Genomic DNA, 13,717 nt, shown 5'->3' with positions numbered 1-13,717 from the left:
TATATAACACTTAATTTAAGCAATTACAAAGCATGCTGAGATATACTGTAGAAATCCCAGCCCATTTTTAGTTACATATACTGTAAGTTTGTCTAAATTCAAAGAAATAAGTTCATAAAACTCGAATTCAGATTACTTACAATGTGTCAGTTTTGTAAACTCAGAAGAAAAATAAAGTTCTAAATACATATAGAAAATATTTATTTTACATTCACCAATTACCAGTTAATTATTTTGAGCATTAGGGTTTACAGTGAAGGTTTTTGCATTTACTGTTGTAGAATCTGAACTCAGCAGGAATGAGGCTTTATGAGGGTTTATAGATAAACCTGTTTTGCACACGTCACTCAAACACAGAACCAGGAAGCAGGAAGAGTTCGGGAAAGAGAAACTTGTGTAGTTGAGCGGTTGTGTGTTTGTGTCTCAGTATTCGTGCAGTAAAATGGCAGAAGCCAGATTTTCTCAGGATGAGTTCCTGTGTCCAGTGTGTCTGGATCTCCTGAAGGATCCAGTGGCCATTCCCTGTGGACACAGTTACTGTAAGATCTGTATTACAGGCTGCTGGGATCAGGAGGATCAGAAGAGAGTCTACAGCTGCCCTCAGTGCAGACAGAAACTGAAGAAGACTAAACTTCCTGCTGACTGTTACGCTGGAGCTGGAGATGTGCAGTGTGACGTCTGTACTGGAAGAAAACACAAAGCCGTCAAGTCCTGTCTGGTGTGTCTGGAGTCTTACTGTCAAACTCATTTTGACCGTCATGAGGAATATTTCTCCCGTAAGCCACATAAAGTGACTGATGCCACTGGACGACTGCAGGAGATGATCTGCCAAACACATGATAAACTGCTTGAGGTTTTCTGTCGCACTGACCAGAAGTTTATATGTGTGCTGTGTACGATGGACGAACATAAAAAACACAACACTGTATCAGCAGCAGCACAGAGGACAGAGAAACAGGTATGAAACTACACACTGATGAAATAATGTTGACACTATTTGTATTGGCACCATATGATCAGGAAACATCATTCACACTGCAGACGTCACAGAAGTGAACAGCAGCTGTAAGTGGACTTTCACTGCTGAGCGTATTTGTGCTTTGCATTTAACTTCACAGAACATATGGTGAAAATACACCGTAAACATTTATCAACAAACCTTTTTTACAAAAATCTCTTCACACGATGATATAGTGCCAGTATAAAGTGCCATCTGTGTCATTGGTTTGTGCTGCAGAAGCAGCTGAAGGAGACGCAGAGGTCGTTCCAGCAGAGGATCCAGCAGGGAGAGAAAGATCTTCAGCAGCTGAGAGAGGCTGTAGAGGCTCATAAGGTGAGTCTGGAGAAGAAGAGAAGTTTGAGAAGTCTCAGTCAGGACTCACTGAAGCTCACTGTGTGATTGTGGTGTGTGTCCTAACAGCGCTCTGCACACACAGCAGTGGAGGACAGTGAGAGGATCTTCACTGAGCTCATCCGCTCCATTGAGAGAAGCCGCTCTGAGGCGACACAGCGGATCAGAGATCAGGAAAAGACTGCAGTGAGTCGAGCTGAAGAACGACTGGAGCGACTGGAGCAGGAGATCAATGATCTGAGGAGGAGAGACGCTGAGCTGGAGCAGCTTTCACACACACAGGATCACATACATTTCCTTCAGGTAACAGAGATCCAGAAGAACAGGACAATATATTTTTGTTATTTAAAGATGCGTTACTAATATGCGGCTATACAACGCACAAACACTTTGTCCTGTAGATGTTTTGCTTGCACTTTACTTTTGCACTAAACTTTTTTTTTTTTACTCATTAAGAGAATAACCCGTCCTTAATCTAGGAAAAGTGGATTCAGACATGCTTTAAGTGCACTTGCGCCGTGCGCTTTAGACCACAAGCTTAAAATAGGGTCCATAATGTATTGGAGTTAAATGATGACAGAGTTGATCAAAAGATAAAAGCTTGATCATCAAGGCATTCTTTTTGTATCAGACCTTTAAGAAATTGAATATCTTCTGCCACTCTACAAATCAATGCTCTAACTGCAGAAATGAAAGTGATAATTATTTTTGATGACGGTAAAAAGTAGCAGATAATACAGCAGATCTAGAAGAAAATAGTGTCATTGTCCAGCTTAAGTGAGTTCAGTGTTGATTCATTTCCATTGTAAAAATCATTAGCATTTCTGAGAAGTTATATATATATATATATATATATATATATATATATATATATATATATATATATATATATATATATATATATATATATATATATATATATATATATATATATATATATATATATATATATATATATATATATATATATCCTGGGGGGGGGGCAGGATCATAGTGGACAAGAGCAAGAGACTCTCAGAGAAACATTTCATTAGAGCAGAATGAGCCGCTGACTGAAGTGTTGATCGGTGTGTTCGGTTATTATATAATCATCAGTCAGACTCTCATCTGATCATCTTCACTCACATTTGTACTTTTGTACCTCATTTTTCCTTCTGATTTCTTATATAATGGTGAAATCAGTGAACTTCATGGTAGCAATTTGAATAATATTCATCAAAGTTGCATCAGATGATTTTAAAACTTGACAGAATTGACAGTATTTTCATAATTGTTGATGAATTTGACCATGAAGACCCGAATCATGAAATCTGTATATTAACAATGCTTCAACATACTGAAACCACACAAAACCTGACCTTGGGATCGTGTCCTAAGAGTCCTTGTGTCACGGGATGCACACAAAAAGGGTAAGATCCATGTGCAGTTTAATGGGGTAATCCATAACAATAAACCAGCCAAATCCATACAAAGAAAGTCCAAAAACAAGAAACAAAACAGGAATGGAACTCAGAAGTTCAATCTTGACATCAAACAAGGACTCCATGACAATAACTGAAACAGACAGGGTATAAAGACAGAGACAAACAATGTGAGTGGGAACAGCTGTGTGCAATGATCAGTGATGAGTTCAGACAAAGGATTATGGGAAATGCAGTTCACGATGTGGTGGTGATGGTGAGGGGAAGAGACCTCTAGTGGACACCCAGGGTACACCAACCAGACACTGTGACACCTTGTGGATTTCAGTGTCACTAACTGCTCAAAAGTTATAAATAATGTTCAATCTGCTCTTAGATTCTGATCTGCTTTTCCTGAGTGAATCTACTCAAGTCTACAATGAGACCAGGGGCCTCATTTATAAAACTTTGCGTAGGATTTGCGTCAGAAGTGGCGTACGGATGAAACATAGGACGTGCGTACGCACAGAAATATTCGGATTTATAAAACCGTGCGCACGCACATCCTACGCAGTTTTCCCTTAATAAATCACAATCAATTCTAAATATAGCGCAGCTTTTGCGGCTTTATGTCACGCCCATAGTTGCCCATAAAGTTAATCGACGATGAATATTAACTTTTGGGCGTTTCACGGACTATTTATGGGCAACTATGGGCGTGATCGATTGCGAAATCATGGCAAACACAGAGAGGAAAACCAAGAAACGTAACTTCACTCAATGTGAAGTAGAAATTATCGTTGGCGAGGTGGAAAAGAGAAGTAAAATGTTGTTTGGAGGGCACAGTGTGGGCATTACTAATGCCAAAAAGGCACTTGAGTGGCAAAAGTTTGCAGACGCCGATAATGCTGCAGCCTCACAACCTCGGACCGTGGCCGAAATAAAAAAGAAATGGTCGGACATCAAAGTCGTCGGACAAAAAAGAAAGAGTCTAGTGCTCCATCGCCAGTGTGTGTCTGCCACGGGTGGAGGAAAGGGGATACGGGAGCGTTTTATTACCATCCATTTGATTGCGTCTGACAAGCTACGAGGATGAATTGCATAACATGCCAATATTATTGCAGAACATATTTCACTTTTCTTTTTGCAAATATGTGTTAATTTGCATTTCTGCTGTAATTTTCGTTTGATTTTGTTTGTTTTAGACTGCAGATCGATCAAACGGGTGTTCGTGGCTGTTAATTGTAAGACTTGCTTTGTGAAGTCTTCGTGTTATTTATGAGGCAGTATTGCCATTTCTTTTACACAACGGTCTACAGTTTCACACACTTTCACGTGTTTCTTCATCTGCCGACGGTGTCGCCATTTCTCATTTCACCCGTTTTTGTGTGTACGCCTGGGTCAGAGTGTGCGAGAAGGACCGCACATTTCCCCGTCAAGTTTGCTTTTTATAAATACCAATTATTACGTAGAGAGCTGCGTACGCCTTCTTTTGTGCGTACGCAACGTTTATAAATGAGGCCCCAGGGCCGTTTCTCAACATTTTGCCCCTTCCCAAAACTTACACACTGAAAACCTAAATAGCAACGTTTTTAAGCATTGATATGATTATTATTTTTTATTTTTTACAAATTATATAAGTTGTTTCTTAACATTGAAATGATTCCCAACTGATGTACATTCATTCTTTTTTTCTGTTCTCATATTGGTTGTAGGACAACATTAGCGTTCGGTGGTTCAGCGTAGTTTGTTAGCAATGAAAGTTTGACAGGTTCCAGTGCACAGTATCCAAATCTAAACTCATTTATAGTAAATTGATTGTCCAGTTTATTTTCTATAGAGATTTCTAGTGGATCATTTCTCTCTCCTCATCACTCGCTGCCCGATCACTAATAAAAAACCTCGCTCTGTATTCACTCCATGTCAGAATTAATTCAGTGTGCTTTTAGATAAAGCCAATCTCTAGACACACGATGTGTTCAACGAAACATAAATGGACAACGAATAGAATAAAATGAGAAATGTTATATTATTTCCTTTAATACAACTGTATCGTCTCTTCACTTATGCACAATAATGCAACAGTAGCCTATTGTTATTTCAATAAAACTTAAAGTGCTTTTATTTTCTATTTAAATACACATTCATCCAGTGGTGAAATATCCCTGTAAAGTGCTTTATTAAAAGTTAAATTATAATATTAAAAGTTAATATAATAAGCATATATTAAATTATTGTTTAGTACTTCACATTTCAGAGTAAATTAAATTAACAAAGACAAAAATATCACATATTAAGGCTTTTTCATCACACAAATATGAATTTAGCAAACTTTGCCCTTTAATTCTGTGAATAAAACAAAGATTTTAATGACATTCCCAGTGTATTAAACTTTTTTAGAGTCCAATTTACACAATATAATACAGCAAACATGGAGATTGATGCATTTCATCAGGATAATGATATGATTATTTAAAATACCTCTCGATTTTATTTCCACATGTGAAATGAATAACTTTCATGTTTCCTAGACAATTGTGTTTTGTTGTTGTTGTTGTTGTTGTTGTTTTGTTACTGCTGCTGTCATTCATTTTTTTTTTACATATAATTTCAAAACACACTAAATTTGGATTTATGATCGCAGTATTTCTAATAAAAGTATGTATTTCTCAAGCTTAAATTGATTTCCTAGGAAGTTCACATATAGTGTAAATGGCAAACGCTAGAACTTGTGTCTCTAATGTCACATAATGAATATGAGAAGAATGAAGCTGATGCTGTGAAAGTGCTGGATTGAGGAGAGTTACTAAAGATCAACAAGAGCCGCACAAATCTGACAGTAGAGCAGGTTATTGATGAAGTGTGGAGGTGATGAGCTTTCATTTCTGTTTTCTCTAGAGTTTCCAGTCTCTCTCAGCTCCTCCTGAATCTACAGATGTAAATGACAATCCCTTCAGTTCTCTCTCCTCTTTTGATGGCGTGAGAGAATCTGCCCATCAGCTGAGAGACAAACTGGAGGATTTCTGCAAAGAGGAGCTGAAGAAGATCTCTGACAGAGGTAAAGTCCTGGAGATTCTGCTCTCAGGAATGATCCTCCATCATCTCAGTGTCACGGTTCATAGATCCAATGTCTCTCTCTAGTCTCGTGCCTTGTTGTTTACATGTGTGTGAGTGTGTGAGTGGGTGTGTCCGGATCGTTACTGTTGATCAGTAGCCAGCTGCAATCACTCATCATCACCAGCTGCCACTCATCTCATCTCCTATATATGCTCACCGCTTTCTCATCTCCTTGTCAGATCGTTGCATGAAGTCTCTGTGTTGTCTGATCCTGTTCCTGTGCCTCGTGTCCCGTCTGGAGTTCCTGTGTTCCTGTTTCACGTCTTGTTGGATTACGTTTCATGTCTGGATCACGTCTTCACTCATCAGAGCGCACTGCACTTCATCCATCTCTCCGTGTCTGACCATCAAAGTCCCTGCGCCACAGCCTGCATCACCCGGATTTCATCATCATCATCATCATCATCATTATTTGCCTATCAATAAAGAGTTTTTTGCACTTGCATATTGTATCCTCGTTTCTGACGTAACAGAACGATCTGACCAAGAATGGATACAGCAAGTACATCAGCGCCGACCATGGAGGACTGTTTGAGTAACAATATGGCTCGTTTGGACATGCAAGAGCAGAATTTAAACGATACTGGTCGCGCTGTTCAGGTGTTAGTGGCGCAGGTGTCCGAGCTCACCCGGCAGATCCAACAGCTACGAGTTCCCACTGCGCCGCCCACACCGGCCGTTCCTCCCACACCATCGGACAGCCCATCCCAGTCGGAGCCACGCCTACCAGCCCCAGAGCCCTATTCAGGTGATCCAAAATTTTGCAGAGCTTTTCTAACCCGGTGTTCAATGCTTTTTTCTCTCCAACCCAAGACTTTCCAGACCGAGCGATCCAAGGTCGCCTTTGTACTCATCCTCCTGACTGGGAAAGCGGCCTTATGGGGAACGGCGGTGTGGGAGAATGAAGATCCGTGCTGCGCCTCGTTCCAGGAGCTCTCCGCTGAGATGAAAAGAGTTTTCGACCGGGCGGCCGGTGGAAGAGAAGCTGCAAGAATGCTGGCTGATTTACGTCAAGGAGAGAGATCAGTGTCAGACTTTTCGATCGATTTCCGGACCCTGGCAGCGGAGAGCAAATGGAACGAGGAGGCGCAGTGGGACATGTTCCTGCATGGGCTGGCTGACCGCGTCCAGAGAGAGATCTACGCTTTGGACCTGCCTCAATCTCTTAATGAACTCATCGCTTTAGCCCTCAGAGTTGACGCTCGACTATCCCGAGTTGGAGGTCACGCCACGAGTAGACGCCCTCTGGCAGGTGCCGAGGGTCCACGATTTGGAGGCGGGGACGCGGTCAGCCCCGTCGACGATCACGAGCCCATGCAGGTGGGTCGAGCTCGGCTTTCCCGGGAGGAGAGGGAAAGGCGGAGGTCCCAGGGCCTTTGCCTATACTGTGGAGGAACCGGACACTATGCTTACAACTGTCCGGTAAAAGGGCCAAGCCCGATAGTAAGTATGAGGCTACTATCGGGTGGGATCTCCGCCGAGAAGACCTCATCAACATCTACCCTCCTTCCGGTAAGACTGAGATGGTCAACACTCACTCACGACTGTCAAGCACTCTTGGATTCCGGGGCAGAGGGTAATTTCATGGATCACTCATTCGCACGTCAATTCAAGATTTCCCTCAAACCCCTCACACATAAGATTGCTGTACACGCACTTAATGGACAAGAACTTCCCACCATCACTTTTGCCACAGAAGACATCACCCTCATCACATCAGGCAACCACACCGAGATCATCTCTTTCTACATCCTGGACACTCCCCTTGCACCCATTGTCCTTGGTCACCCTTGGCTCACCCGTCACAACCCTAAAGTGGACTGGCAGCTCAAGTCTGTGTCTTCGTGGAGTGATCAGTGTCATAAGTCTTGTCTAGTGTCTGCCTGTCCGTCTGTTTCTGTCCCTGTGTTGCAGGAGGAGGCAGTGGATCTGTCTAACGTGCCCGCGGAGTACCTGGACCTGAAGGAGGTGTTCAGTAAGTCTCGGGCTGCTTCTCTCCCTCCGCATCGTCCCTATGACTGTGCCATAGACTTATTACCAGGTACAGCTCCGCCCAAGGGCAAGTTATATTCACTCTCGACACCAGAGAGGGAGGCTATGGAGAAATATATTTCTGATTCTCTAGCAACGGGGTTCATCCGCCCTTCCTCTTCTCCAGCGGGGGCGGGGTTCTTTTTTGTGGGGAAGAAGGACGGGTCTCTGCGACCTTGTATTGACTACCGGGGGTTGAACAACATCACGGTAAAGAATACTTATCCTTTGCCGTTGATGTCTTCAGCCTTCGAGAGGTTGCAGGGAGCGTCCATCTTCACAAAATTGGATTTACGTAATGCTTATCATTTGGTCCGCATCAGGGAGGGGGATGAGTGGAAGACCGCGTTTAACACCCCCAGGGGACACTTTGAATACTTGGTTATGCCTTTCGGGCTTTCCAACAGTCCAGCGGTCTTCCAGGCACTCGTCAATGACGTGCTGCGAGATATGATAGATCAGTTCATTTATGTCTACCTGGACGACATACTGATTTTTTCTTCTTCTCTCCAGGAACACGTGCAGCACGTCCGACGAGTGCTTCAGAGGTTGCTAGAGAATGGGCTTTTTGTCAAGGCGGAGAAATGCGATTTTCATGCACAGTCTGTTCCATTCCTAGGGTACATCGTGTCGGTTGAGGGAATGCGCATGGATCCTGAGAAGATCAAGGCTGTGGTAGAGTGGCCAAGTCCAGAGTCTCGTAAGGCCCTACTGAGATTTCTGGGGTTCGCCAATTTCTACCGGCGTTTTATTCGCAACTTCAGCCAACTAGCCGCACCTCTGACCACCTTGACCTCCCCCAGAACGACGTTCAGGTGGTCAGACGCAGCCGAGGCTGCGTTTGCCAAACTGAAGGGTTGCTTCGTTTCAGCCCCTATTCTGACAACCCCTGATCCATCACGTCAGTTCGTGGTGGAGGTCGATGCGTCAGAGGTGGGGGTAGGAGCAGTGTTATCCCAGCGCTCTCTTTCAGACGACAAGATGCATCCTTGCGCGTTTTTGTCTCATCGTCTATCTCCTGCCGAACGCAATTATGACATTGGGAACAGAGAGTTGTTGGCAGTCAAGTTAGCATTGGAAGAGTGGCGGCACTGGTTAGAAGGGTCGGGGGTACCTTTTATCGTTTGGACTGATCACAAGAACTTAGAATACATTCGGACTGCTAAAAGATTGAACTCCAGGCAGGCTCGGTGGGCACTTTTTTTCGGTCGTTTTGATTTTACTCTCTCGTACCGCCCGGGTTCTAAAAACATCAAACCCGATTCTTTATCGCGCATTTTTGATCGTTCCGAACGCCCGTCTACTCCCGAGTGCATTTTACCGGAGACTCTATTCATCTCCACACTCGTATGGGAGGTCGAATCGAAGGTCAAGAAGGCCTTAGAAGGGGTAACGCCCCCGGTCGGTTGCCCACCGAATCGTTTATTTGTGCCTGAGGGTCTGAGGTCCAGCGTCATTCAGTGGGGGCATTCTTCCAATGTGGCTTGTCATCCAGGAGTCAGTCGCACTAGATTTTTAGTCAAGCAACGATTCTGGTGGCCTCTCATGGCTCGTGACATTCACAATTTTGTTTTGGCTTGCTCAGTTTGTGCCACTGGTAAGACTTCCAATCGACCCCCAGATGGGTTACTCCAACCGCTGCCGGTTCCTTCGAGACCCTGGTCCCATATCGCTCTAGATTTTGTTACCGCCCTCCCACCCTCTCAGGGTCACACGGTAGTTTTGACCGTGGTGGACCGGTTCTCGAAGGCGGCCCATTTCATTCCCTTGCCCAAATTACCCTCAGCCAAGGAGACAGCGGTGATTGTCGTTGACCATGTCTTTCGGTTACATGGCCTCCCGATAGACGTGGTTTCTGACAGGGGACCCCAGTTTGTGTCCAAATTTTGGCGAGAATTTTGTAAGCTTCTGGGGGCGACTGTCAGTTTGTCCTCAGGGTTCCACCCCCAGAGCAATGGCCAAACTGAGAGAGCCAACCAGGATTTGGAAAGAACGTTACGATGTTTAGTCTCCAAGAATCCTTCCTCGTGGAGTCAACAACTTTCTATGGTGGAGTACGCCCACAACACGTTGCCAGTGTCATCTACGGGCCTATCTCCGTTTGAGTGTAGTGTAGGGTACCAGCCACCAATTTTTCCTAGTCTGGAATCCGAAGTCGCGGTCCCCTCCGCTCACGCCTTCGTCCAGAGGTGTCACCGCACGTGGACTAGAGCCCGTGAGACTCTACTCCAGGTGGGGTTGCGCACCAAGGCCAAAGCCGATCGCCACCGGTCTAGGCCTCCCGTATACGTCGCTGGTCAAAAAGTGTGGCTTTCTACCAAGAACATTCCTCTGCGTTCCGTGTCTAATAAACTTGCTCCCAAATTCATTGGCCCGTTTACTGTCACCAAGATCATTAGTCCGGTGGCAGTCCGCCTCAACCTACCTCCAGCGTACAGGAGGATTCACCCCGTCTTTCATGTATCCAAAATTAAACCCGTATTTCATTCTCGTATTAATCCGCCAATCCCGGTTCCTCCCCCGCCGCGACTCGTAGATGGGGAACCCACTTATTCGGTCAATCGTGTGCTGGACTCAAGGCGGAGGGGACGCGGATTCCAGTACTTGGTGGACTGGGAAGGTTACGGTCCAGAGGAGAGAAGTTGGGTACCTGCTAGAGACATTCTGGATCACTCCCTTATCGATGATTACAATCGACAGGTAAGGGGACCTGGGAACGCCAGGAGGCGTTCCTAGGGGGAGGGGTACTGTCACGGTTCATAGATCCAATGTCTCTCTCTAGTCTCGTGCCTTGTTGTTTACATGTGTGTGAGTGTGTGAGTGGGTGTGTCCGGATCGTTACTGTTGATCAGTAGCCAGCTGCAATCACTCATCATCACCAGCTGCCACTCATCTCATCTCCTATATATGCTCACCGCTTTCTCATCTCCTTGTCAGATCGTTGCATGAAGTCTCTGTGTTGTCTGATCCTGTTCCTGTGCCTCGTGTCCCGTCTGGAGTTCCTGTGTTCCTGTTTCACGTCTTGTTGGATTACGTTTCATGTCTGGATCACGTCTTCACTCATCAGAGCGCACTGCACTTCATCCATCTCTCCGTGTCTGACCATCAAAGTCCCTGCGCCACAGCCTGCATCACCCGGATTTCATCATCATCATCATCATCATCATTATTTGCCTATCAATAAAGAGTTTTTTGCACTTGCATATTGTATCCTCGTTTCTGACGTAACACTCAGATCATGCAGAAGATCATATTAGAAATGTCTTAGGAACGGATGCAGGGATCATTTTCTCTTGACATGATAATCACACTCTTCATTTCATTTCATTTTCATTTCATTTTTATTAAGGATAACCCCTTGAGATGGAACATCTCATTTTCGAGGGGGTCCTCAAAATAACATCAAACAATTACACACAATTACAAACTCACACATAAAGCTCTTCGGCACATTCAACCAACCAGTCCCTCCTCTATCCAAAACATATTCATATAAACAATATAAAATACTTTCAGGATATTACAGGAGAGAGCCTTATTTGGAAGAAAAAAAAAGAAAAAAGGAAAAAAAAAAGAAATATAGAAAAACATTTGCATTGTTAACAGGATTGTAAATGAGTTAACAGGGCTGACTTAAAGAGTGAAAAGGAAGAGATGGACCTTAAGGAACAAGGTAAGCTGTTCCAATCAGAGGGAGCTTTGAATTTAAAGGCACGTCTTCCAACTTCTTTTGAAATATTTGGGACAGAAAAAAATAGATGATCAAGGTGTCTCAGGCCATAAGTTGATCTATATGGGACTAAATATTGCTTCAAATAAAGAGGATAATTAAAAAAGATACATTTATAAACAAACTGAAACCAATGTAACTGTCGTCTGGCCTTAGGTGATAAAAGATTCAATTGTTGATACATATAACAGTGATGGGTTAGGAACGGACATCTCAACACAAATCGACAGAGACTGTTATAAACAACATTTAAGGGTTTCAGGCATGATTCTGTTGTACTCATATAGACAAAATCAGCATAATCAATAATGGGAAATAATAGCTGAGTTACAAGTCTTAATCTAATCGGTAGTGAGAAACAATTAATTGAATGATATAATAGTTTTAAATTATAGTTTACTCTTCTCACTATAGATTCAATATGAGACCTGAAGGAGAGGCTGGAATCAAGCCAAAGGCCCAAATATTTAAATTTCTCAACATTCTCCATAAGTGTACCATCTGAGAATTTAATTGATAAACTATTGCCCTGGTTATGTCGGGCAGACCAAGTGGGGAATAACATACTATACGATTTACTTTTATTCAATATAAGTCCGTTTTCTGAAAACCTCTTTTGAATAGTATTGAAATCAAATTGCAGTGAGGATTGAATCAAGTTAATGTCACGTTTTGAAGAATAAATAACTGTATCATCAGCATACAGGAGAATCTGACTATCAGAGCACATTTGAGGGAGGTCATTAATAAAAATTGAAAATAAAATCTTCATGTCTGTTGATTTCCACAGTCACTTTCTCCAACATTGTTCCCAGGACCAGGAACGACTTCCTACAATGTAAGTCACTGAGAAAACAAGCAGAAAAACTCACTGAGTGTGTTCATGTTCTTCCTGGAGAAGTGAAAGAAAACATGACAGAAGAGTTTTAGAGTTGATCATGTAAATGATGATTTGCTCAGGATATCTGGTAAACTGCACTGAGACACTGATGATATATTGAACATGAAGAGTTCAGATACATGAAAAGATCAGACAGATTCATAATTCCTGATTCTGATGTGTTTTATCTCCATCAGATTCCCATCAGCTCAATCTGGATCTGAACACAGTGAATAAACGCATCCGTCTGTCTGAGAGGAACAGAGTGATTACTGGCACTTTCTCAAAGATTCAGTCGTATCCTGATCATCCAGACAGATTTGATGTGTATCGTCAGGTGTTGTGTAGAGAGAGTGTGTGTGGACGCTGTTACTGGGAGATTGAGTGGAGTGGAGAATATGGTGTGTGTGTATCAGTGTCATATAAGAGCCTCAGCAGGAAGGGAGAGGGTAATGAGTGTGTGTTTGGACGTAATGATCAGTCCTGGAGTTTGATCTGCTATTCCTCCAGTTACTCATTCAGACACAATAACATAGAGACTAAACTCCCTGTGAAGCCCATCAGCAGTAGAACAGGAGTGTGTGTGGATCACAGTAGAACAGGAGTGTGTGTGGATCACAGTAGAACAGGAGTGTGTGTGGATCACAGTAGAACAGGGGTGTGTGTGGATCACAGTAGAACAGGAGTGTGTGTGGATCACTGTAGAACAGGAGTGTGTGTGGATCACAGTAGAATAGGAGTGTATGTGGATCACAGTGCAGGAACTCTGTCCTTCTACAGCGCCTCTGACATGATGAGCCTCATCCACACAGTCCAGACCACATTCACTCAACCGCTCTATCCTGGGTTTGGGGTTGGTGTCCGATCATTAGTGAAACTGTGTTGATGAATCAGGATAGATTGTACAGAGATTCTACCCATAATGCTTTGAACTGCATCATTATGCAAATCATAAACACAGAGATGTTATAGAGTCTCTAAATCTCTCTTTATTACATTAATAACATGTTCAGATTATGGTTAATAAGTGCTGAGCTTGAAGATGATATAATATTCCCCGCTAAATTCATAACAATTTTGTTTTTTCTTATTATCTCTTATGTGTGCCTTGTGTATATGTGGATGTGGATAAATATATGCATATGAGTGACTGTGTGTCTATTTCTGTGCTCTTTTTTCCCTTCAGAATGAAAGTAGAAATCACTCAC

The 13,717-nt window shown here is 43.2% G+C and overlaps 1 protein-coding gene across 1 annotated transcript; it reads left to right on the top strand.

Annotated features, from left to right (window-relative positions):
* Positions 1 to 358: 358 nt before the first annotated feature.
* LOC308691861 (uncharacterized protein) lies at positions 359 to 13,395 on the top strand (the record flags this gene model as incomplete). Its single annotated transcript, XM_081367424.1, has 13 exons — positions 359 to 958; positions 1,238 to 1,333; positions 1,421 to 1,654; positions 5,650 to 5,809; positions 6,048 to 6,370; positions 6,469 to 6,959; positions 7,062 to 7,188; positions 7,510 to 7,700; positions 7,783 to 7,817; positions 8,519 to 8,599; positions 12,420 to 12,467; positions 12,707 to 13,088; positions 13,239 to 13,395. The coding sequence occupies exons 1-13, from the start codon at positions 443 to 445 to the stop codon at positions 13,393 to 13,395; spliced, it is 2,841 nt and encodes a 946-aa protein (XP_081223550.1). The 5' UTR covers positions 359 to 442.
* Positions 13,396 to 13,717: the final 322 nt, after the last annotated feature.

Source organism: Scardinius erythrophthalmus, assembly GCF_964197995.2.
Source record: "Scardinius erythrophthalmus genome assembly, chromosome: 6".
NCBI classification, from domain to species: Eukaryota; Metazoa; Chordata; class Actinopteri; order Cypriniformes; family Leuciscidae; genus Scardinius; species Scardinius erythrophthalmus.
Note: the sequence above shows the minus strand (reverse complement) of the source record. Positions and strands in the feature narration are given on the sequence as shown.